The following is a 27,754-nucleotide window of genomic DNA, read 5'->3' as shown; positions in this document are numbered from 1 at the left end:
GTGACTGACCAGGATCAAGCCACCAATCATATTGAACATAGCGTATAAATAAATGTAAAACCCAAACACAATATAATTGGTGTCCAAACAAAACATAGTTTAAGTTGTAAGCGGAAGCATAATGTTTAAAACCAAAGTATAAGTTCAAAAGTATGATAAATGTTTAACATGGCATATAACTATCCATGTCCCACAACGTCCACGCCTCCTCGTGCAAGCTTCAAAAGTACCTATTGACCTGCAAGGCATGTAACAACGAGTCAACAACAAAGTTGAGCGAGTTCACAGTTGGTTGTTTAGTTTTACCAGTTTGCTTTGAAATCATAAGTTGTTTTGTATACCACGAGTTAACCAGTTCTTTTGTTTCCCAAACCATAACCATAATCAGTGGGGGGGCTTCCCCTGTGAACCACTAGACCATACCATATCGACTACTAACGAAATATAAGTTGTGCCCTGCATCAGTGTCTATCATCACTGACAGTTTGCCATAGTCCATTAGTACACGCCCGTTCGAACGACACGGTGTGAGGTTTGTTAAACCTAATAGCGCTATTAACTAATGACCCGCTCGTCATCGGCCTCGGCGATTAAGTCGATATAAAGAGGAGGGACTTCATGATAGAGTTTTGTCTAGTAAGTTAAGGTTGTTGTCCTACCCAAGGAGGACGAACGTACGTAGTTCTACCCAAGGAGAATACGCAGGAATTATAGTGGCATCCTACCCAAGGAGGATGGCCGTACATATCCTACCTAAGGAGGATATGTAGAGTTCCATTTTAGTTTATTAACCCATTCCCAACCCTTGGGAATCCCATGCCTTGTAGAAAGTGTGAACTCACCTCGGTTTGCTCGGTATGCTTAATTACTTGTGCACAATTAATTCAATCAAAGCCTATAGTTTGCACATACACACAAATCACAAATCAGTTGACATTCACATGTTCGACTAATAGGCAAGATCATCATGTACATGCAAGTAACAACTAACACATAGTATTTATCAGTTACACAAGTTCATGCAAGTCATGCTTATCATTTAACAACAGCTAACTAACCCAGTTAACCCTTAACAGACTTAACTGAGTTCACTGTGCATGTCTAACCCTTGACGAAACCCCCTGTTTCGTCATGACTCCCACTAAACGAAACGCCCTGTTTCGTCATAATTCCGTTTTGACGAAACTCCCTGTTTCGTCGTGCATCCCATCGGCGAAACGCACCCATTTCTTCGCGATTACCCTCCGGCGAAACACACCCATTTCGTCGTGATTACCCTCCGGCGAAACACACCCGTTTCGTCGCCATCAGCGTTTCGTCGGAAGGCATCAGTTACGTTGTGTAACTAATGATTACCCAGAAACCCTAACCATCATCCTCAGCCGTTACACACTAACATCGATCATCATCATACGACAATCATACGATATTCATTCAATCACAACAGAACCATACATTAATCTTAACGATCTATAACATACAATGACCATTACATGAACACAAATTCACAGATTTACAATATCAATCAACCTATCTCATTGAACAACATCCCATTCGAACTAACAACAACAAGAACCCTAAACGTTAACAGATTCAACATTTTGTCGTCACATAATCCGAATAGTGTTTACAAGTTTCATTATCGTTCATTCATATCATAATAATCATCATCAACAATCAAAAGGGGATCCAAACATAAGATCAAGCATTACATAACATTGATGAATCATGTCTTCGATTAATGGTTAGCTATGATAACAATCGATTAATCATGCAATAGTTTTAAACACTAACCGTGATAAACGAAAATACTAACTTGATCGGCCTAAAGGGCTTCAAGAGTACAGGATCGCCGTCAGTAGGGAGAGAGAGCTCTAGGGTTTCTAATTTGCTAACAGTGTGACGAGTGAAGCCGTTTCACGTAAATATACCCACATTAGCATACTGGGCCCTTAGTGGGCTTCGACGAAACAGTGGGCCAGCGAAACGCCTGTTTCATCGAGGTGTGTGGGACGAAACACACCTGTTTCGTCGAAGTGGTTTATGGTGAAACACTTGGTTTCGTCGAGCTTATACAAGGTAATTAGTTTAAGGTTTTAACTTATTCATATATGTTACATATCATATCACCAATCATATCGACACAAAAGTCACATAATGATTTAACATATCACAAACGTGTACGGTTACAAAGCAAACAAGTCGTGTAAACAAACAACTTAAACAATTAACGTGCATTGAATGCGAAGATGGAATCTTGGAAACTCGAGTTGTCACACGCGTGACATGTTTGTTGTGGGATATATGGGTTTTGAAAAACCCTAATTGAGACACTTCCATCTAATCGATTTTTGGCAGCAATTGATAACATTTTTGGTTCCATAATCTCTTCAACAACATCATCATTAATCATCCACAACTCACCAAATCCTCATGTCTTCATCATTTTTTTCAAGCTTTTGAAGATTGTACGAGCGTCACAAGCGGCTAGATTTCCCGTGACCGTCTCTGGGAATAGGGTTTATGTGTGAAACATTGGTTTGCTTATTGTTATGACTTTTTGGATTAGGATTCGATTAAACCTTCGGTTAGTTGTTCTTATTGTTTCTTGTTTGATTAAACAATATTTGATTATCGTAATCATTTTTGTTCATCAATTATTTGGTTTATTCATCAACGATTGGGATTAACTTCTAAATTGTCATTGTCTTAAACCTTTAATCATTAAACTTGATTATGTTTATGAAATCTAAGATTGGTAATTAATTGGATTCCTGTTCATTTGCATCAACCCTTCGGTTTCGATCGTGGATCATTGCAATCAAATCTACTATCCGTTAATTATTTATCAAAATAAGTTTTTATCAAATCATGTCTATGTGATTTCCAAATAGTCGTAATTAAGTAACGTGATTTTCTGTATAACCTGAAAACCCGGAGATCGGTCATTTTCTCATAATTTTTACAACTCTAATTTACATTTGTTTTCACAATTATTCTCACAAATGCAAAAAGCAATTAGTTTAGAAATAGATGATAATTAAAGCAACGAACTTTTACACTTTCCACTGATTTCCTGTGGATTCGACACCCTACTTGCCCTTTACTAGTAAAAGGTGAATAGGACACTTTTAACTCTATTTTTGACCGACCTTACAACATCGATCAAAGACAAACTTGTCATCATATTTTGAGATTTTTTTTATTCAGAACATAACAGAAAATAACGATATAAACAAGTCATTTTTGTAGATTTGATTTGAATGAAGTGATACTTAGACAGCTTATTATAATATGCCATGTGTTAAATTTTTCTATGAAGCAAAGTACTCACACTATATAAATTTATAAAATAAGAAAAAGTGTATCGTACAAAATGCCTTAACGTACGTTGCGTACTCGATGGCAAGTTCGTATGTTATAAACTCGTAGAAGAAATATTGTATGTTATAAAAACGAAAGTTCGCATGTTGTTAAGGAATCCAAACTCGGATGTTAGTTACCAGATTTCGCAAGTTGATAATGCATCGCGTATGCATCGTACGTTAAGACACTTTGTACGTTAACCAGCATCTATAAAATAAAGTATTTTGTCGAAGTACTGGCTTTATACAAATTTCAGCGTAAAACCACTAATGTTTCAAAAAATCTGTTTTAGCAAAGGTGATATCCAAAAATATATACAGTTACCTGTGACCTTTACAAGATGGCTTTTAAAAAAAATAAAAAAAAATACACAGATGCCAAAAACAGAACAAATAACTTTAAAGAAAAAAAGAGAGTAATACGTGGGATACTGGGATCAGTGTTTGAAAGTACAAAAAGAAAGAGATGGTAAAAAAAATAAAATAGTTATCATTAACTATTTTGATGGTACAAACTTTAACATTATTTTACTAATTTCGTAAAAATAAAGTTAAAAGTGACGTATGATTAATCACGCATCATGTGGTGGCGTCTATGTAGCACAGGGACGCCTAGAACCATTGGGTACCCGTCCCGGGGACGTTTTGGTGACGGAAACGCCATGGGGACGTCCCCTAAACGTTTCTGGGTATTGGGGATGGCGACTACACTTTTCGAGGACGGCGACTACAAGTTTCGGGGACGTATCCTATTATTTTTAGGGTTTTATCTTTTAAACCTTTCAAATTCCATAACAAATAGTCGGCCTTTCAGTTAAAAAACCGATCAATATCCAATTATACATAACGTCGGCCTTTCATTTTCTTCTCTTCTCAGTTCATCATCATATATATTCATCATCATATCATCATATGTATTCATCATCATCATCATCATCATCTATATAATAATCGATTCTCACTTCTCAAGAAACACAAGGATCATCAACTACCCGTTATATTCTATATCTTTTATATTTTTTGTGGTACCTTTGTCGTACCCGTATCTTGGATTTTTGAGTTTTGTCGTTCCTCGTACCCGTATCATCCTCGTACCCCAGTCTCGTACTCGTTCCCGTGCTACATAGGGTGGCGTTGATAGCTGAAAGACACGGGGGTACATACACTAATCGGTCTCTGTCCCGATGGTTTGAGTGTTATATGCCTTAGGTCCAAGGCTCGACACAAAACTACAATCGAGCCGGGGGTTTCACTGGAAGCAGCCTTTCTATTCCTACGGGGTAGAGGTAAGGCTGTCTACATCTATCCTCCTCAGACCCTGCCTTAGCTTTGCTATTTGTGAGATTTACCGAGTATGATGATGATGAATTGACCAAGATGGATCATGGACCAACCCTTGTATCGAACAGCTTACATAGATTATTGTCAATGATATATACTTGGCGCCAATTCTAGGATTCAAGGATTATATATGACACAAGGATACGTCTATATAGGCATATAGTAATACTAGTAGAGTGCCCGTGCAATGCAGCGGGGGCGACACTTTGCATTGCGACACTTCTTTCTGGTAGTTTTCTTATTCGTATAATATTTACGATAACATTATTGTGGTGGATATATTTCATAAGTGTTACACATATGTAAAGTTTTGTTTTTTTATAAAATTAATAATCAAAAAACAAAAAGTGTTGTTTTTTTATAAAAACTAATAATCAAAAGACAAAAAATAAAAGATAAGTTGTTAAAATTGTAAAGTATGTTTATTTTATTGGTTAAATTATAAAGTATAATTATCAAAACTTTTTTAAATATCAACATAGTACTCATCCAATAAACTTTAAGTTTAAAATTTTCATTTTTATAAAAATAATAAATAATAGTATTTGACTTGTAAGTATGTTTTAGACCTTTAACTTAAATTGTTAATTTTCGTTTTTTTACAGATATAAAAAATTTATATTTTTATAAAATTTCAAGAACCGTTTTTTTATTAAAAAAGGATGTTAACAGTTTATATCTTTATTAACTTTTTATCATACTAAGTTCAAATTTTTAGTTGCTAACTAATCTTATTTATATGAGTGTACTTTTAACTTATAATCCCTAAAAATATGCAACACAATCTAATATGTATCTAGTTAAGTTGGTAAAGAATTAATTTGAAACTGACTAATATTATCTATAACAATATAATTGAACTTATAATCTCTAACAATTTGAAACACAATTTAGTATTTATCTAGTAAAGATTGCAAATTTGTGGATTATTTTATTTATATTACTTGTTACAAAAAAATGTTTATAAAAGAATTATTTTTTTTTTATAAAAACAAAATGTTTTGTTTATAAAATCTTTGTAGATTAGGCACATTAGATCACATATATTAATTACTTGTACATTAAAGCATTATCGACTTGTACCTTTTAATTCGTGCGTCGATATTGAACAAGACAACTACCGAAACGTCGACAAAAATGTGTAGGTCGTCATGCTATCTTTGGATTTTTTTTTTAAACAGTATAGTTTATAAGATATGCCAAGAATACATAAAAAAATTATAAGTTTGTTGTGGATGGGTGAATTGTAACTAATTATCTATAATTTTGTTAAAACATTAGGGATTTAAGTGTAATAAGTTTAGGGGCTAAAAAATAAATAGTGGTTAAAAGACCAAACTGTCCTCATTTTAGGGGTCTTTCTATAAATAAATGGAGGAAAAGTTCTTATTTTTTAGGTATCTTCAAATATTCATCCCTCATGCATTATAATATAGTAAGTATAGATATAGATAAATATGTCAAGAATAAGTAAAAAAATTATAAGTTTGTTATGGAGGGGTGAATTGTAACTAATTATCTATAATTTAGATAAAACATTAGGGATTTAAGTGTAATAAGTTTAGAGGCTAAAAAATAAATAATGTTTAAAAGACCAAACTACCCTCATTCTAAGGGTCATTCTATAAATAAAGGGAAGGAAAGGTTCTTATTTTTTGAGTATCTTAAAATGCCATATGCATTATAATATAGTATAGTATAGATATGTTCTTACTTTTAAACGAACTATGTTTATCTTCCCATAAAAAGTCATCTCAACAAGTGCTTTGGTAGCAAATATAGCCGATAACTTTTAACATTTAAGACGATATGATGTTTAGTGAAACCATGAATAGATGACCATTTAGTATATTTGTATCTGATTACTGGTATGCCCTACTTGCGGTGTGCACATATAATGTATATATGTATGGACGCTCGGGGGGCAAAAGTGAAATGGTACTAACTTTAACGTTATTTTACTAATTTTGTGAAAATAACGTTAAAAGCAGCAGATGATTAATCATGAATCATGTGGTGACGTTGATAGCTGAAAGACACGAGGTACATGCACCAATCAGTCTCTGTCCCGATTGTTTGAGTGTTATGTGTCTTAGGTCCAAGACTTGATACAAAACTACAATCGAGCAGGGGGTCTCACTGGAAGCAGCTTCTCTATTCCTACGAGATAGATGTAAGGTTGTCTACATCTACCCTCCTCAGACCCTACCTTAGCTTTGATATTGGTAGAATTTACTAAGTATGATGATGATGTATCTAATCACTAGTAATTTATTAAAAATCCAATTGCATCTACTTTGATTATGTGTTTATCTATATAATTTTATTAATCCTATCATAAGCCAACTTGCTATCGGGGGCAAAAGTTAAATTGCACCAATTTTCTAAACATGGCATTAGTCCTTACCTATATGGAATGGGAAGATGTGATAAAGATCACGTATCTGTAACCAATGGGTTTAATATGCGTGGATATCCAAGACTAAGACATTTCTTATGAACGCAATAATGCATATTCACAGCTAATATATGATTTGTCTAGGGTGTTAACGTTGATCTATACGGGTAAAGAGAAGTTTAGTGGAGACAAACTCTTGGCTGGACAAATATACTTTATGTGATGATTACACTTCTATTTTGTATCTACTTCGTCACACATCAGACGTTTAATAGTCAAGCGATGGTAGAAGAAGATGCACATTTTATTCGTGACACTAAAGGTGGTGTTCATTACAAGTACGAATATTCCAGAAATAATGGAGGACGATTTCCAAAAGGCAAGAAGACACATGAGAAAATGGGAGAACAATGATTACATATACGCAGGCCATATGTTGAACCGTACGTGTGATGCTCTCATCAATTGACCAAGGAATAATGGTAACCAACCACTTGAATTAAAGTATATGGCAAAGTATGCTACTACTAGTGAGTTTTTTTTTTTATAATTTTAACGGCCAACAAAGCATATATTTTATTTCAATAGGACTAACAATGTATTAAAGCATATATTTTATTTAACATAGGACTAACAATGTATTAGCCCACACCAAATGTTACAAAACATCACCAAAGTTAACTACATCTATTCAATACATCAAAATCACACCGTTCCTCGCTCGTCATTACCCTCAAACCCAAGCGGCTTTTGACCAATAGGAAAGCAAATTGCTTGATTTCTTGTTTTATCATAGCCATATTTAGTTATCTTCGGGTAAACACCAAATCATTTCTGTTTTTTCACATAAGCCAAACTGCCACTTGAATCACCCACCATAGACCATCTTTCTCCATTTCGTGCTCCTCACCCCAACAAATCTTATGCTTAGGTGGCTCCCAAGTTGCATGAGAGAGAGAGAGAGATCCTTTACATTGTGCTTAATTGTATGATATAAAATACTTATATATCATTAACAATTTTTGTTGGTAATACTTGACACAAGGGATAGATTGCGCAATACACATTAATTCAATGTAAAGCTCCATCATTTCTCAACTAAGTCGGTTTATAGTTGCTAAAACTTTTGACAAAGAACTCATTAGTATTTCGGTAAGTACAAGAGCCAGAAAAGCAGTACAATTGTACAAATTCTACATATTAAGTCTCCACATAATCATACAAACCAAATAAAAAATCTCTTAATGACACGAAGGGCCATGTTTAACATCATACAAATATACAATAAAACAATAGCACAAATATCGAGAGAAACGACAACGAAACACATAATGCAAAGAAAGAAAGAAATAAAAGAGCATCACACGAAACACCAAAGTGCACCCAACTTGTATCTAACCACATAAAATATGCAGCAAGAACCATACCACATAATGTTCTAACCAGTTTACTGTAGCGACCATGGTTTATCATCAACGCAATAAATTGTCATGTATGACTTGAATATACCCATGAAGAAAGAAGTTACACTTGATGATGCGATTGAAGAGCGCCTTGAAGGTTTTTTACAGCACTGTCGTAGTTAACAAAACCCATGAACCAGAATTCATGATTATCAACTGAGATAATCTGGATGTACTTTTCCGCAGGATTGGCTTTGCTTTTTGAAGCATTTACAGCTTTCAGCTGATGCAACGGGATAACCACCTGTTATATTAAGGTTTTAGTCCAACAGTTTACCCGTTTAATAATGAATGGGCCGCCTCGGGTTATGTTAATCTTTAAATGATCAAATGGGTCAACTATAAAAAAACTGAAATTTTAGAAAGCAAACTACTTTTAGAGTAAAGTACACAGATAATCCTTGTGGTTTACCAAAATTTTGAATTTGGTCCCTAGCTTTCCAAAAGTACACGAATGGTCCCTGTGGTTTGCACTTTGTAACGCATTTAGTCCGCAACCAACAAATTTAAAGGTTTTACCAGGTCCAAGTTAGAGACTGAATGCGTTACAAAGTGCGAACCATAAGGACCGTCCATGTGACTTTTGGCAAAGCTGGGGGACTAAATGTGTTAGAAAGGGCAAACCACCGTGACCATCCGTATACTTTTGGAAAGCTATAAACCAAATCCAAAATTTTAGTAAACCACAGGGACCATCCATATACTTTACTTCTACTTTTAAAAATGGTAAGAAGATATGGGACCTTATAATAGCTCCATTGTGTCTCTTCACCAACTTTGTATGAAAGTGGATTGTCGCTTGAAAAAGCAAGTTTTGCAGTTGACATGTAGAGGATTCCCATGACCGGACCCGCAGATGTGGAAAGGTAGCAGGGATAATACTTGACAAGTTTCTCATCAGGGCCCGTCTCAAATGTTGTTGCAAAGATTTTTTCATAACCACCTTCTGCAAGAGCTTTGGTTCCTTGTGCAATTCTCCCAACCGCCGCATCAGTAATACTTGGTGCCGTTTTCACTGATTCAATATTCATTTTATTTAAAAAACTGATAACATCAGATGAATTTAGTATCATGTTTTGGATTTGCATGCGTGCATTATTTAGATGTGGCAATTTCGACCATTTGGGCTGTGTTTTTCTTTAACGAGTAAAACCAAAATGCGGGATTTGAAAAAACGGGTTCCTAAAGTGCATCTTCGATGCATTAAATCTTTTAAATCGTTCTATTATAAAAATAAGTTTATAAGTTTATGATCAAAATAATATATTTTTTCTACTCAGAACTAACACTCTAGTTAGTGTTCATGTCAACCTGACCCGTTTCTGACCATACCTAAATATTGCATGTTTTGACCCAATACCCATTAACCAACCCACCCATTTTGCCACCTCTGGTGTTCTCTGTTTTATGAAACAAGTTACCATAGCTACATAGAGCAGGACAGTATATATATTAGCATATCTTGCATGTATACTGAATGTAAATTTTCACTAAAATATAGATAAATCGAATAAAAATAAGCTTAATGCAAGATAAATTGTTGTACTAATAAACTCAATTGACATATGGAATCATGAGAAGAGGATCTGTATTTTAATTGGATGGAAGTTTAAGCATTTCTTTTTGTCTTCTCAATTTTTCATTAAAGACTCCACAGAGAAAACAGAACACTTCAAATTCAATTATTGGAATTGACATTTTGCATTTGCACAACTTTGTTTGTATATTCTTATTCATATGCACCTGTCTCCTCTACTTGTTTGTACTATTTGGCTCCCTTCACTTATTTCTTGTTCAGTTTTCTCGATAATTTTAAGCTTTTTGTCCATTTGTTCATTAAAATATGACACCCTAAAAAAACAAGGACTACGCTGATTACTTTGACGATCTTTATTTGTTAGGTCATTATTCTCAGTGATCCCAAATTTACCCTAAACTGCTACAAATCACAAATCTGTGCTTCGGTACATATAATGCGTTTGTTTTCATCAAAAGAAATGTACCTGATGAAGCCTTAAGAAAGATAATAGAAGATGTCAACATTTTATATGACAAAAATGCCATCAGAATTTTTGAAAAGCCAAAAATAACTGATGAGGGTGTCAACATTCTATATGACTTCACATACAGTCTCTTAGTTATTTTTAAAATGCTATTCTCAGATGTGCTAATTTGTTATAACGATACATTTTCCTAAATGCCATTATAACTTATAACAATACAAAGTGTCGTCATAACAATACAACCGCATCTGAAAAGTTGAGGTCTTGAACCACACACTTCATATAAGTTATACTTGAAAAGGTGCAACTAAACAAGGTGCCATAATATAAAAGGTCTGTTATTTAAATGCCTGTTGTTATTAAATCCATACATAAAGCATGACCAGTTATCAAACTTAATACCACTCGCATTCTAAAGAATTATACTATCCAAAAATGATCATGATTATATATAAAATAACAATATCATAAAACCAATCAACTTTTTGAAGACAAACTTGTCATCATATTTTGAGATTTTATTATTCAGAACACCTATTACAGAAAATAACAATATAAACAAGTCATTTTTGTAGATTGGATTTGAATATGCCATGTTTTAAATTTTACTATGAAGCAAAGTACTCACGCTATATAGATTTATAAAATAAAGCATTTTGTAGAAGTACTGGCTTTATACAAATTTCAGTGTAAATGATGTTTCAAAAAATATGTTTTCGCAAAGGTGATATCCAAAAATATATACAGTTACCTGTGACCTCTACAAGATGGCTTTTTAAAAAATAAAAAAATACACAGATGCAAAAAACAGAACATATAACTTTAAAGAAAAAGAAAAGAGTAATACGTGGGATACTGGGATCAGTGTTTGAAAGTAAAAACAGAAAGAGATGGTAAAAAAATAAAATAGTTATCATTAACTATTTAGATGAATTAATTGACCAAGATGGATCATGGACCAGCCCTAGTATCGAACAGCTTACATAGATTATTGTCATTGATATATACTTGGCGCCAATTCTGGGATTCAAGGATTATATATGACACAAGGATACGTCTATATAGGCATATAGTAATATATGTTCATACTTTTTAATGAACTATGTTCATCTTCCCATAAAAAGTCATCTCAACAAGTGCGTTGGTAGCAAATATAGCTGATAACTTTTAACATTTAAGACGATATGATGCTTAATGAAACCATGAATAGATGACCATTTAGTAGATTTGTATCTGATCACTGGTATGTCCCGCTTGCGGTGTGCACATATAAGGTATATATCTGTGGGCGCTCGGGGGGCAAAAGTGAAATGGTACTAACTTTAACGTTATTTTACTAATTTCGTGAAAATAACGTTAAAAGCGGCGGATGGTTAATCATGCATCATGTGGTGACGTTGATAGCTGAAAGACACGGGGTACATGCACCAATCAGTCTCTGTCCCGATTGTTTGAGACTTTGAGTGTTATGTGTCTTACGTCCAAGGCTTGATACAAAACTACAATCGAGCCGGGGGTCTCACTAGAAGCAGCCTCTTTATTCCTACGGGGTAGAGGTAAGGCTGTCTACATCTTACTCTCCTCAGACCCTACCTTGGAATTTACCGAGTATGATGATGATGATGATTTAGCCAACTTAAACAAAACCAATATACAATGCTTTTACTAAACTTACACTTGATAAAACAATTTAAGTAACTGTTGAAACAGTGATTATCACAAGGATAATCAATGGGGTTGTTTCATACAAGGGGTTCAACCTCTTCTTCTACTCGTATTGATGGCTCGAAATCTGCAAAACAGTAAACACCGTTAGTCTCGTTAAGAGGGGGGAAGGGGATTTTCCCTCTTAACCAGGCTCCGGCGTGAGAATAAGTACTGTTCCGAGAGGAAATAAACAGTGTGTGTATAGAGTGAGTCAAGAGAGCCCAGATCCCGAACCTGAATGATGAAGGGTCCTATTTATAGCCGGAGGGTGGAGAAGGAGGAAGCAGCTGTGCCAGCTGTAGGTGCGCGCCAGCTGTCCGACCAAGGGGAATATCCTCTTGGTCTGCTCTGTCGCGAAGGGTGTAGTGGTACACGTGGCGTCCTTGCATTCGCCTGTGCTGGGTACCTCGTACTGGTCATGTCAGCCCTGCTCTCTGGATTGTCGCAGGCCTATGTGGCCTTCTGTCAATGGTGACACGTGTTGTCCTTTATGTTGGGCAAAGCATCTTCGATGCCAGCTGTGAACCGCCCAGATGTCTTCTGCAAGCTTCTAGAATGTTCTGGTGCATGGATGCCTTGTGTGCACAAAAGTGGTGTGGTCCCTGCCATGTAGGCAGGGAATTGGGACCATACCTCTTCAAGTCCCCCCAGTCCAGTGTGCCTTCTAGTTGAGTTAATCGTCTAGGAGGGATTCTGGACTTATGAGAGTTATGATCTCCATGCGTCGCGTTGAAGTTGGTTCATATAAAGTGAGCCAAATGGGGGCGTGCCGCATGGTTTTTACCTTTTGAAAAAGTGAGCCAAATGGACGCATGCCGCATGGTTTTGGCCTCTTGAAAAAGTGAGCCAAATGGACGCATGTCGCATGGGTTTTGGCCTCTTGAAAAAGTGAGCCGAATGGACGTATGCCGCATGGGTTTTGGCCTCTTGAAAAAACTGAGCCAAATGGACGCATGCCGCATGGGTTTTGGCCTCTTGAAAAAGTGAGCCAAATGGACGCATGCTGCATGGGTTTTGGCCTCTTGAAAAAACTGAGCCAAATGGACGCATGCCGCATGGGTTTTGGCCTCTTGAAAAAGTGAGCCAAATGGACGCATGCCGCATGGGTTTTGGCCTCTTGAAAAAAGTGAGCCAAATGGACGCATGCCGCATGGGTTTTGACCCTTTTGTGTTTCCTTCTGTTGGAAGTTTGGTGGTTATTGGGAAGTGTTTGGTGTGACCGTCTGACGTCCCTGTCTTTTCGGAGGTGAACAGTTGCTTTTGCAGTGACTTTCTGTCACATCAGCAGACCCTGTCGCCCATGCTTCCCGAAAAACGAGCCGACGTCTTCTCTCTCCTTTGACGTGTCAGTCAGCTATTGGGTGCTTTTCCTGTTTCCTGACGGTCCACTATCCATCGCATTAAATGCGATGAGTATAAATAGGGGGCGGTTATCCCTTTCTTCCTTCATTCTTGAATTCTAAGTGTGATTTTCTCTCTATCCTCCTCTTGTGTTTTCCCATCGTCCACATTTTCTTGAGTTCAAATCATCTTCTTCTTAACATTTATCATGGCTGATATTTAACAAATCATGATAAGTAAACTAAATGAAAACCTTCAATTCAGCCATCAATCATCATGTTAACTTCTAAGCGGATAAAAAAAATGAGTAGCGTTTATTCAACCAAAACAAAATTTTTATCCAAGTTAGCAGTTTTGCATTCACCTTGTGTAGGATTCTATGTGGCACCAATTCCCAATTTACCTTATCGTAACTCGTTATTCTTAATACAACCAAACTCAAACACGAAGCTCATAACTTCTCTTGGGCACTAAATGATATGCTAAAAAGCCCATCGCCTTAATGATACAGTAAATCTAATTACCTAAACTCAATAAACAGATGACCTCTTTTTTTCATCATTCGTTTCATGGTCATCGTTTGTCCTTATGTTGCATGTTGTTGAAACACTTAAGTAACATATACACTACAAAATCTAAGTAGTTAATGCGGTAAAATATTGCTTATCGGTTATCGCGGTGGGATATCGGTAATTTTAATATCATGCTAAATTTATATATGTAGCGATTTAACACTAACAATTCAGTATACTCTCCTACCAACAAATTAACCTTTTGCAACTTACAAAACACTAACAATTGTAGCAAGTAGGAAATGACTGAGACTTAAAACACTAACATTTAACAGGAACAACTAACAATTAAGACTTAAAACACTAATAGCAACAATAAGAAGAAGGACGAATGGTAGAAATAAGAAGAAAGGTACTGATATCGGGAAATCGGTCAAATATCGATCAATATCACTGATATCATCGGTACCGATATTTCGCACCGATACCTCGGCAAGGGGCCGATAACCAATATATCACTGATATATCGGTGATATATCGGGATATCAACTACATAGTACAAAATATGAAAGCACTAATCCTAGATAACTGTCAACATATTGTCCAATCCATGGTCATATGCATATATGATCTTCATTATCTTCGTGACGATAAAAATGCATTTCAAACTAAAAGTACTCATACTATGCTTCATATATAGAGTCAAACAATAACTAAATAAAAATTGATCAAAAACATTTTAAGCGCTAAACTTACAATGTTGCCAGACTTCTCCAGCATAATCTTGACCCTTCTTTGTTGCATCAGCAGCCGCCTTTCCCCATTTCCCAAGCACATCCTTCACCGTATCAATCGTTTCTAAAACAGCAGGTACACAACATGTAAACATCAAAATACATTTAAACCAATCAACAAACATCTAATCAAACAGATACTTTTTTAAACCTAACTACTTCACAATCAATATTAAGTTTCATACTCATATCACTGAACAACAACACATAACAAACCAGATCTATAACAAAAACGAATTCAACCGCACACTCACTCTTTGAAGAAGATGCTGGCACCGGAGCCGGAGTTATGTAAGGATTAGATTCACTAGGCATCGTCGTCGCCGCACCTTGCGGCGGAGCATCCGATGCCCTAGCAGCAGCCGTATACACCGGTTGTCCGGCAGCAGGTGGCGGCGGTGGCGGAGCTTCAGGTTGAGAACCGACGGGGACGGATGTCCAGCTCTCAGCGGCCGGAGGAGGAACGACGTCGTTTGGATCAATTTTTGGATACGGAGCGTAACCGGTGGAGTGAGATTCCTCTGGTTTCGCCGATTGATTTGGATTCATTGCGTTTGAATTTTTGGATTGATCTGAAGGAGAATTTGAAGAAATTGATTCCGGTGTGGTTGAATTGCCTGATCGATTTGACTACTAGGGTTTTGAGTTCTGTTGTTTGTAGCAGGTGTCACGTAATCGAACACGATTAACTGTCGAATCTTCTGGAAACTAGATCTTTATATACTTTAATTCTTTTTAAATTTTTAAACAATATTGTTTAACATGTGGTGCACTAGGAATCGAGTTAAGTTTTCTAAGGGGAGTTGGTATGGTTATGGGGACCGAGCTTGGGGAATGGTTTCACCGATTGGTGAACCACTCCTAGTGTTTGAATGGTGAGTGGGGAGTTGGAGAGAGGGAGAGAAATCGGTGACTATTCACCGAATGTAGAGAAGGAGTGATTGAGGAGAGAGAGAGGAGAGATGATAGAAAAACCAATCAAAATTTTTTTATTTTTTAATTGAGTGGGAGTTTGAACCATACCTAGTGTTTGAGTAGAAAATGGGGAGTGAAAGGGGGAGTTGACATGGCTTTATATCATTGGGTAGAGAAAACTCAAACACCCTAACTCAAACAATCCATACCGTGTACCCTAACAAAGAAGTTTTAGTGGAAGACATTTTTAGTGAGACTAGGTCGGTTGGTTTTTTATGGTTTAGTAGTAGAATGAAAACAAGGTCTTTGTTTTAGACCGAGTGATGTAATTTTGTAAGCATATAGGTAGTTTTTGTGTCCGCTCTGTTTTGTGGGTTGGTGTTTTCTAATGAAGTTTATTTTAAAAAAATGTGTAGTGGAAAGGTAGGTGAAGTTGTCCCATAACGCCCTACAATGCCCCGTACACCACTCCCAGAGGCGCGATCTCCATTTTTTTGTCCCAAGCGTGTTTATTAAAACGCCATCTCTTAATTGAATGGTCCAATAGAATTGTATGCTTTTCTTTTTTGTTTTATTTTCTAAAATATAATAATTGGGTAATCATTACAGGGGTATGATGTGGCATTATACCACTACACCTTTTTTAACTTCACATTTCACAATGCCCCGAGCCCTTTAGCATTAGAAATAAAGGATATGTAATTATTTTATGGGATAAGTTGGTCACTACGAAGAGGCTTGGTAGCTTTGTGTTCAGTGATATTCGGAATACAAATTTAGCTTTGATTGCAAAATGGTGATGGATATTTACAGAAAACGAATCCGCGTTGCGGGTTCGGTGATCAACTCTTTACGTGGTAATTCTAAGACCGTTCACTCTATTTCTTTAAAAAAAAAAAAAAAACTATTAAGGTGTTTGGAAAGATGTGGGTGGTATTGAAAAAGTTTGTGTATAAAGGGCTCTCTTTGGTGGAAAATCTCATTGGGATGGAGGGAAACTGAAAGCAAATTATGTTTTGGTTAAAAAGTTGGTTGGAGGGAGGCCCTACTCCGTCATAGGTCCCCACATATGTTCTTTGGCAGCTTATAAAAGGGCGTTGGTGGCTGATTGTTTTTCAGGTTTGGGGTATATCCATCCGTTGGGGTTGGGAGAGGAATAGAGGTCCGTCCAGTCCCTTGGAGTGAGGCTAGTTGTATAATCTTTTGGCAGTTCTATATGATGTTTATCAGTTCTGTTTAAACATAAGGGAAAACATGCAAATAATACATGATACAGCAGACAGGCCAGCATAGAATCCAGTCAGAGACGCAACCATGGAGTTCGACATAGTAGTCAGCTTGATCTGGTTCTCCTTTAGGATGTATGTTCTTGATGGTAGTGCCGAGTTCTTTAGGGTTGAAGAACTCGTGGTAATTGAGAGAGAGGAGGGGCGAAATTATGTATGATGTTATGAATGTCTAACCTTAATCCCTTATATACCCAAGGGGAAACCCAATTAGTTAATAAGGGGAATATGGCCCATCAACAATTACCAGCTAATTTATTATAGGTTTTAATCTGTAGTATGTATATGTATATATATAATGCATATTCGAGGGGCAATAATGGTCATTTGCCACTTTTTCAACATGTACAAATATTTAAAGCTCATTGTACAATCCATCAAAGCACACCAACCCAAAGCTTTTTGAAGCATGATGTGAAGCAGCTTGAATTTTTAGGTGGCCCATATTTTTTGAGTTCAAATTTTGAATTCCAACACTCATCCCCAAATACTGTTATCCCGCTTATTCTTTTCATTTGCAGAGGCCAGGAAGAATCAGATAGAGAGAAGGGAAGGAGAATCTCTAGAGAAGGTAGAGATGGCAAAGGAAACTAAGATTCTGGCGAAGGGGTTTGGTTAAACATGTTAAACTCTGAAATGAAAAGGATGTGTGACAGGTCTGAGTTGAACAAAAACCCTAATCGAGTTTCAAAATTCAAATGTTCCTATTCCTTCCTTCTTCACTTCTCTCTATATCTCTGCGCTCCATCTCGCTCTCTCTCCCTCTCCGGGTCTCGATTTGAAGACGATGACTTATCACAGAAGTCCTGAACCCAGATGTATCGTCACAGGTTAGCTCATTCTGATTCCACTAGCGAAATCCTAATTGTTGTCACCGTTTCTAATCATAACAATCTGAAGACTTTGATGTTACCCTTTCAGAATCTTGCGGTAGAAGGAGATGTGAACTGTTGTTGCTTGACATGGATATGGAGACTACTTGATTGACCTTGTTTGTTTTTGTTGTTGTTTTGTTCACGGAAATTGTTATTGTTTCTGATTATAGCGATTCTCAAGTTAGTAATATCATTTTTAGTTGATTTCTGATATTGTTATAGATTTACATAGTGTTTTCATCCCGAGATGGGTGGAAGATTTCTTGAGAGAAAAAACTTCCCATCCTCCAAGGTTTTAATTATGAAATATTGTATAATTTGCTTATAACTTAACTGGTTGTGCAAATGGACTTTTGTATTCATGTTTTTTATAGAAAATGCTTACAAACCCAATATTAGTATTTAGTTGTGTTAGATGTTTCATCAAACCATGAAAATTCATAACAAAATAATTAAACATTGATAAATTGTGTATGTTTCTAACTTATTTGATAGAAAATGACCACGGGCCCTAAGTTAGTTATTTTATTGTGTTTTGTGTGCTATTGAATCGTAAGAATTCTAATGAATATCCTTGATTTTGATTGTATGAATTGAACTATGTTAATTTTGTTATGTTTATATCGAGCTTCAGAGATCTGCAAGTGTTTCCGAGATCCCTCAATGTGTTTACGAGTGGCTTTGTATTTGGCACACCCATTAGACCATGACTACAACAAAGTGCGTTTTCTGTACCACGACTACTTTAATCAAAACACTTTTTTTTCCAGATTTTGGGTTGAGTGCCCTTTCTTGCCATGTTAGTGCAAGTAAGAGATGTTAACTTCTAATTGTTTTGTGTTAAATCTTATACTGAATTCTAAAGGGGATCTATGCAAGGAGAGAGAACGAGAAAGACCGGTGATGATGGAGTGACGACGATGATTTGGGTTACGGATCGGGTGCTTAACGATGGTATTATGATGTGCACTGCAAAACCATGGTAATGTTTAGATTTTTTTACATTTAATAATTGCTTTAGGAGCAAACCCAATCTATACACACAATATTATTTCAGCTATGCTGTAAGACCCATATCACCAACTTAATATTTCATATAATATATAGCACATTTATAGTGCCAATATTCCAAAAACATCTATAAACCAACTTTTACCTAGTGTTCAACCTTTCAAACGAGGTTTACTAACGTTTCAAAACTATATTGTTAAAACAAACCATACTTCACTTTTAAAACATGCAAACCCTATTTACAAAAGTTTGATAACACAACACCAAAGTGTTTTGTGACAAAAGTAATAGTTTTTCATTTGCGGAAGCTCCTTTTTAGCATGTGTTCGGTTCTCTAACAAGGCTTGATCATCATCCGCAAGTCCGTTCCTTTACCTATGACCAAAAGTCATCAAAACACATCAATAAAAAAATTTGCAGGTCTGTGATGCTATCGCGGGGCGCGCCAGGGAAGCGACACTTGTCGCGGGCCGCGAGCTGCTGTCGCTTGTCGCGAGAGTGAAAAGGGACTCTGTCGCGTGGCGCGGGGGTCACCTATTTTGTCACAACCCCAAAATCCACCATGCGGAGTATCACCGCTTGGGGGCGTGACATGACCAGGATCGAGCTACCAATCATATTGAACAACGTAATTAAGTAAATAAAACCAACCACAATATAATTGGTGACCTAAAGAAAGTAACTGACTTTAAGTTAAAAGCGGAAGCATAAAACGTAAGTCCAAAACATAAGTTCATAGTTCATAAGTTTAAAGACCAAAACATAAGTTCCATGAGTTCATAAAGTTTATTTATTAAGCACGGGACATAATAGTCCATATCCCACAACGACTTCCTCCTCGTGCAAGCTCCATAAGCTTCCAACGACCTGTAAGGCATGTAACAACGAGTCAATAACAAAGTTGAGTGAGTTCACGGTTGGTTGTTTAGTTTTAAGTTGTTTCCGAAAACATGGTTTGTCTTTCGTTTGCTTAATTGCCGTGGGGGTTACCCCATAGTTGAAAGTATGATTAACCAGTTCCTTCTTTATTACCCAAACCATATCCATAATCAGTGGGGGCTTCCCCATGTGAACCACTAGACCATACATATCGACAACTGACGAACAATAGTTGTGCCCTACGTCAATGCCTATCATCTTTGACAGTTTGCCATAGTCCATTAGTACACGCCCGTCCGACTGGCACGGTGTGAGGTTTGTTAAACCTAATAGCGCTATTAACTAATGACCCGCTCGCCATTGGCCTCGGCGATTAAGTTGATATAAAATGAGGGACTTCATGATAGAGTTTTGTCTAGTAAGTTTTAAGGTTGTTGTCCTACCCAAGGAGGACGAACGTACGTATTCTACCCAAGGAGAATACGCAGGATTAATTTTGGCATCCTACCTAAGGAGGATGGCGGTACATATCCTACCCAATGAGGATATGTAGGTTCCGTTTTAATTCTTTAACCCATTCCCAAACCACCGGGAATCCCATGCCTTAGAAAGTGTATGAACTCACATTGATTTGCTCGGTTAGATTAATTACTCTAATAATCAGGAAATCAAGCACATCCTAATAAGGTACAGATAACAATCAGATTCTCATGCATGACACGTATCCTACGTACGGTTTATCTACTCATTACTTGTATCACGCACCACACAATTCTAACGTCAAAGTACTTTGTTAAGTCATATTATTTTACCCTAATATAATATAACTATCTCACAAAATAAACAAGTATCCACACAAGTGTTCTAGTATAAGATATATATTCTAAATATATATTTACCCGTTTTTATTTACAAAAACCAACCTCCGACACTTTGTATTTTGTTACAAAAATTATGGCGAAGTTTATATTCGAAACACAAGTTATAAAATATACTTGTAACGCTTGTTTAGAAAAATATTTTCTAAGTGTTGGAATTTTTAGAAAATTTTGCCAGAGTTTCCTTTGTAAACGGAGGTGTCCATGCTTATTAGCATATCATTTTCTTTTCAAGAATTCATCCAAACAATCCTCAACCAATCAATATACAACCTTTACTTATCAATCTTGTTAAAAACAAGCATTAATTTCTATATCATGAACTTGAAAGTTTATAAAAATGTGTAGTAACTTACTAGTGTATTTAGTAAGTCTTGTTACCCTTTAAAGTGTGATTGCTTCTTTAAAAACCCCATTTTTAAAGAATGTGATTCTTTACAACTTATGTTTATATTTTCTAAAAATACTTCTTCATGTATTTTTTTTGTTACACATGTGTTTCTTTACTTTGTTAACCACCAAAAATGATGTATATTTATGTAAGAACCAAGATTAAGTACAACTTGTATTTTTAACTTGGTTTCTTGGTAAATCATACTTGAAATATTTAGATCTACAAGACTTTAAACTTACTTTGTTCATCATTTTACAAGAAACATTATATTCATTCAAGTTCATGACTTTAGTGAGGATGATCCACAACCTTTAACATGTTCATCCTCTCATCTTGCTAGATTATGTTTTTAATCATGATCTAGCAAGACTACATGATGGTCAACATCATTTCTACAAGCAATCAACAATAAACAAGCATATCAACACTAAACAACATGATCTCTTCATAACTTTAGCTTATGTTCATGTTTCAAGTTCAAGTTTCTTAGTGTTCTTTAAGTTTATCATCAAGTAAACTACTTTAACCACTTAAATAAGATGAAATATGAAGTGTAGGATATTCTTACCACTAGCTCAAGGCTAGGGATGTTCAAGAGAATAAATGAGGTGGTTAATAGCAAACGAAGAAGGTCTTTGAACTTCCAAAAGCTCCAAGCTTCTTTGTGCACCTTCTAACACCCTTGTGTGTTAAGAAAATGGATGAAGCAAAGTCGAATGATGGTGGTAGGGTGGTGGATGGTTTCGGCCGAAAGTATGGGGAGGAAGAAGAGAGAAGTGGTGTTGGTGATCTTGGGTGAACAATGAAGGTTATGGAGCTCTTGGTTTAACTTATAATCCTCCATAATGTTTTAACTAGTGTGTAATGTGTTTCAAAAGGTGAAACATGATCTAGTAATTTATTCAAATAAAATCCAATGTGGGCCCTTGGTGTTGGCCGATTTTAGGTTGGGGGGTGGGTCTAGGCATAGGTTCCAACTAGTTAGTTACTTAAATAGTTAGAAATCAAGTATTAGTTAGGTTTATTGGTTACTAGATATTTTGTATGATGTGTTATAATGTTCGGGGATCATAACTAGCTTAGTAAAGGTGAAACAATGTGTTTAACAACATTTTAGTGTTCCGGGTAATGTCCGGTTGTTCGGTTAGATACCGTTCTGTTAAAGTGCTAAGTTATTCCATATAGTGTCCTATATATATCTTTTTGTAACATTTTTAATTCCCAACGCTCAGGAAAACATACAGGACTATTTAGTCAATTTTCTGCACAAGACTAGTATGTTAAAAAGCACATGTAAGTCCGACACAGTAATCAGAAAGCAGTTAAGTAGTTTAACACAGTCATCAAGCACTTTAATTAACATTAATCAATCGTACAGATACATGTAATTTTGAGGGTTGTCACATTCTCCCCCTGTTAAGAGAATTTCGTCCCGAAATTTAGCACGTGGTTACTGGGGAAGCTAGTTAGGTTGCGTGGTTTCCTGGTTTTCCTGGGGTGTCACATCATCCCCCCGTTGGTTTGGAATTTCGTCCCGAAATTCTGCAGTAGCTTCCGCCTCAGTAGTGGTTGCACTTTTCTTAAACAGCTGGGGGTACTTGAGTTTCATTTGGTCTTCTCGTTCCCAGGTATACTCTAGGCCACGACGGGAATCCCAACGAACTCGGACGAGAGGTATTCTGGTACGCTTGAGAATCTTAACATCTCGATCAGTAATTAATATGAAGGTGACTGACCAGGATCAAGCCACCAATCATATTGAACACGTAATTAATATTTAAAGGTAAATGTCATTCAACCACCAATATGAAGGTGTTCCAAAACATAAGTAAGTTATCATTGTTTAGCGGAAGCGTATAAATAAAACCCATCATAATAAAGTATCAAATGTCGTAAGTGTTTAACAAGACAATCACGATCCAAGCCCACAACGACTAGCTCCTCCCTGTGCAAGCTCCATGTATCTAACGACCTGCAAGGCATGTAACAGAGGATCAACAACTAGTTGAGCGAGTTCACAGAAAGTAAATGCGTAATAGTATATTCGTTTATAACATGTAGCTCTACTGGGCCGATAGTACGTTCTATTGGTGGGGGCTTCCCATGTTGTATAACCACTAGACTATTCGTAACCATAAGTGTTCTACATATCCCGAGAACAGTAACACGTACAAGTTTACGTAGGTTTTACGTAAGTAATCCTTCACAACCGAGGATAGGGGTACGCGGGGGTTTACGTAGGTTTTACGTAAGTGCCTGACACAACCGAGGCAGTAGTGAGTATAAGTTCACGTAGGTTTTACGTGAGTGTCCTTCGCAACCTGAGGACAGTGAGCAATACAAGTATACGTAGGTTTTACGTATGTGTCCTGCACAACCGAGGATGATGGTATGGTAGTCTAGTAACAGTGTAAGTACAGTTCTATTCAATCTCAATCCTTCAATCCCAATTCCCGTGCCCTGGGAATCCCATGCCTTAGTAAGAGTGTGAACTCACCTTGGTTTGCTCGGTATGTTACTGCTTCTAGGGTTTATTAAATGTCTTAGTCCGTTACACACGACCTAGGATTCATTGCACATGATACGATGTAAGAGTTTGTAGACAATTAGGGTTTATAAGTCTTTGATATCCAAGCAATCGTGTTCGGTGTGACTATCGTGTGCAGAGTGCTATAATAAATATCGTTCATGCATACAACATCACCCAGTAACGTACATTATCATATAATCACATAATATCATACAGGATTCCGATCTAGGCATCCTAATTCATTCTGTCTCTTCGAGTATTATCTGAATTCAGAGCATGTATCATCACTGTACCTCAGATCCTGTATTGAATTAAAAAAAAACTCAGACAGTTCGATATTGAAAGTCGAATCGCGTGTACATTTATTAAACTAAACATCATGTGAAAACATACAAACTTTTGATGTACTAACACCCATAAAGTCGGACCATGGCCACCTTAAAACTCGGACAAGAAGGAGAGGGGGCTTCCCTTTCAAAACTCGGACCTGAGGGTCCCCTGCACAAAGTCGGACAGGGGTAACACCTCACCCAAAACTCGGACTGCCTGCCATCCCTATGAAACTCGGACTGGGGGTATTCCCCCTTTGAAATTAGGACTAGGGAATGGGGCTCACAAACTCGGACCTCCCCTATATCCTCACTAAAGGTCGGACAAGGAAGGCCCAACGAAACTCGGACCATGTGGAGTGTCATGAAACTCGGACAACAAGCACACATTCAAAATTCGGGTCATTTGCATTGTTATAAAGATCGGACCCTTATAATACATAATATTCGGACTTCATCACTTAAAAACTTAGACAACCTTATGCAAAGTTAAAACTCGGATCATGAACATCCTCTCAAAACTCAGACACTTACATTAGGGTTACGAAACTCTGACAATAACAATACGTGAATTCCAATCATTGCACAAAATCAAAGATCATAACAGTTACGTTCTTGTGTTCATACAATCGTGAATCCCTAATTACATACACTGGCAACCATTTTAATCCAATTATCAGTCACAATTGTAGCATATCATGTAACAAACCATTACACAACTAGTCACCATCATATTACAATAATCAGAATCAAATTAAAGCACAGAACCATCAAATCAAAGCTAGGGTTTACAAGTGTTCTAATAATCAAGGATTGATATAATCAAGCAATCAGGAATAACAACAAATCATTAATAATTACCTTGGATTGATTCTAGACAGAAACAGGATAATCAAGCGTGATTAAGAACTTGTGATGATGATGATTGATTTCCAGAGAGAACCAAAGAGAATGAAACTACGTGCTTTGTTTTGTGTGCAAATGATTAGTGAAAAGGGATTAGGGTTAAGTATCTCTAGGATTTCACTAGTTACCCTCTACCTCCCTAAGTATCATATTTTACACATGTACACCATCTCATAACAATTTCATAGTTTCACCACCAAGTTCATATATTTACCAAGTCTTTCACAATTAACAAACAACCATGCACAATCACACAATACGATTCATTGCATCAAAACGTATATAATTCCATAGCAATTAATTGTGCAAATAATCAACTAAACAATACAAGAACGTGCAATAAATGCGAAATAGAAGTCTTGGAAATTCGAGTTGTCATATTATCCCCAACTTAAAAGAAATTTCGTCCCGAAATTTAGCATGCGGTTACTGAGGAAGCTAGGTAAGTTGTATCGTTTACTGGTTTTCCTGGGGTGTCACATCACCCCCCCGTTGATTTGGAATTTCGTCCCGAAATTCCGCAGTAGGAGCTTCAGCCTCAGTAGTAGTTGCATTGGTTTCGAATAACTGGGGGTACTTTTCTGTCATCTGGTCTTCGCGTTCCCAGGTGTACTCTGGGCCACGTTTGGAGTTCCAACGAACTCGAACAAGAGGGATTCTCTTGTTTTTGAGGACCTTAACATCCCGGTCCGTGATTTCAACTGGCTCCTCGACGAACTGCAACCGCTCGTCGATAGTGAGTTCCTTAAAAGGAACTATGAGGGCCTCATTCGACAGGCACTTCTTCAGATTCGACACGTGAAATACATTGTGAACTGCACCGAGTTCAGGTGGTAGGTTTAGCTTGTAGGCCACTTTGCCTATCTTCTCAATGATTTCGAATGGTCCAACATACCGTGGATTGAGCTTGCCTCGTTTACCAAAACGAACCACACCCTTCCAGGGTGAGACTTTGAGTAGCACTCGATCCACAACTTGGAACTCGAGCGGTTTCCGGTGTTTGTTTGCGTAAGCTTTCTGACGGTCACGAGCCGCCGCCATGCGTTGTCGTATCTGTGCAATTCGTTTAGTAGCATCAACTACAAGTTCTGGACCTGTGATTTGACTATCCCCCACCTCTGCCCAACAGAGAGGTGACCGGCATTTACGTCCGTACAATGCCTCGAATGGAGCGGCTTGTATGCTGGTGTGGTAACTGTTATTATATGAAAACTCCACAAAAGGGAGGTGTTTTTCCCAACTGTTTCCGAAATCAATAACACATGCCCGCAGCATGTCTTCTAGGGTTTGAATCATGCGCTCAGACTGCCCATCCGTCTGAGGGTGATAAGCTGTGCTCATGTCTAAACGAGAGCCAACCGCTTGGTGCATCGCTTGCCATAGTTCTGAGGCAAATCGTGCATCCCGATCCGAAATAATGGAGATGGGCACCCCGTGCCTCGAAACAACTTCTTTAAGATAAACGTCTGCGAGGGTGGAGAACTTATCCGTTTCCTTAATAGCAAGGAAGTGTGCAGACTTGGTGAGTCGGTCCACGATCACCCATATAGTATCATTTCCACGCTGAGATCTAGGCAGGCCAGTAACAAAATCCATGGAAATTTCTTCCCATTTCCACTGTGGTATTCTGGGTTGCTGAAGTAGGCCCGCTGGTTTCTGATACTCCAAGTTCATATATTTACCAAGTCTTTCACAATTAACAAACAACCATACACAATCACACAATACGATTCATTGCATCAAAACGTATATAATTCCATAGCAATTAATTGTGCAAATAATCAACTAAACAATACAAGAACGTGCAATAAATGCGAAATAGAAGTCTTGGAAATTCGAGTTGTCACATTATCCCCAACTTAAAAGAAATTTCGTCCCGAAATTTAGCATGCGGTTACTAAGGAAGCTAGGTAAGTTGTATCGTTTACTGGTTTTCCTGGGGTGTCACATCATCCCCCCGTTGATTTGGAATTTCGTCCCGAAATTCCGCAGTAGTAGCTTCAGTCTCAGTAGTGGTTGCATTGGTCCCGAATAACTGGGGGTACTTTTCTGTCATCTGGTCTTCGCGTTCCCAGGTGTACTCTGGGCCACGACGGGAGTTCCAACGAACTCGAACAAGAGGGATTCTCTTGTTTTTGAGGACTTAACATCCCGGTCCGTGATTTCAACTGGCTCCTCGACGAACTGCAACCGCTCGTCGATAGTGAGTTCCTTAAAAGGAACTATGAGGGTCTCATCTGATAGGCACTTCTTCAGATTCGACACATGAAGTACATTGTGAACTGCACCGAGTTCAGCTGGTAGGTTTAGCTTGTAGGCCACTTTGCCTATTTTCTCAATGATCTCGAACGACATACCGTGGATTGAGCTTGCCTCGTTTACCAAATCGAACCACACCCTTCCAGGGTGAAACTTTTAGTAAAACCCGGTCCCCGACCTGAAATTCCAATGGCTTCCTACGCTTATCCGCGTAGCTTTTCCGACGGTCGCGTGTTGCCGCCATGCGTTGTCGTATCTGTGCAATCTTTTCTGTGGCGTCCACTACAATCTCTGGACCCGTGATCTGACTATCCCCCACCTCTGCCCAACAGAGAGGTGACCGGCATTTACGCCCGTACAATGCCTCAAATGGAGCGGCTTGTATGCTGGTGTGGTAACTGTTATTGTACGAAAACTCCACTAACGGGAGGTGCTTTTCCCAGCCGTTGCCGAAATCGATAACACACGCCCGAAGCATGTCTTCTAGGGTTTGAATCGTGCGCTCAGACTGCCCATCCGTCTGAGGGTGATAAGCTGTGCTCATGTCTAATCGAGAGCCAAAAGCTTT

General features: G+C 37.5%; 1 protein-coding gene across 1 annotated transcript; it reads right to left on the bottom strand.

Moving 5' to 3' along the window:
* Positions 1–8,295: 8,295 nt before the first annotated feature.
* Positions 8,296–15,621, bottom strand: LOC110920744 (GEM-like protein 1). The gene is made up of 4 exons (XM_022164945.2): positions 15,179–15,621; positions 14,887–14,988; positions 9,311–9,582; positions 8,296–8,811 (listed from the first exon to the last, which is right to left on the bottom strand). Exons 1-4 carry the CDS (start codon positions 15,471–15,473, stop codon positions 8,629–8,631), a joined length of 852 nt encoding a protein of 283 aa, XP_022020637.1. The 5' UTR covers positions 15,474–15,621; the 3' UTR covers positions 8,296–8,628.
* Positions 15,622–27,754: the final 12,133 nt, after the last annotated feature.

This window comes from Helianthus annuus, chromosome 2, assembly GCF_002127325.2.
Source record: "Helianthus annuus cultivar XRQ/B chromosome 2, HanXRQr2.0-SUNRISE, whole genome shotgun sequence".
Lineage (NCBI taxonomy): Eukaryota > Viridiplantae > Streptophyta > Magnoliopsida > Asterales > Asteraceae > Helianthus > Helianthus annuus.
The sequence above is the reverse complement of the archived record's forward strand: the minus strand, read 5'-3'. Positions and strand labels throughout refer to the sequence as shown.

Bases quoted from the DNA above. Each gene is read 5' to 3' on its own strand.
- LOC110920744 (XM_022164945.2), bottom strand. From the start codon at position 15,473: ATGAATCCAAATCAATCGGCGAAACCAGAGGAATCTCACTCCACCGGT. The intron at 14,989-15,178 runs GTGAGTGTGCGG...CTGCTGTTTTAG, and splicing joins GCCAGCATCTTCTTCAAAGA to AAACGATTGATACGGTGAAG. The intron at 9,583-14,886 runs GTAAGTTTAGCG...ATATTGAATCAG, and splicing joins TGGAGAAGTCTGGCAACATT to TGAAAACGGCACCAAGTATT.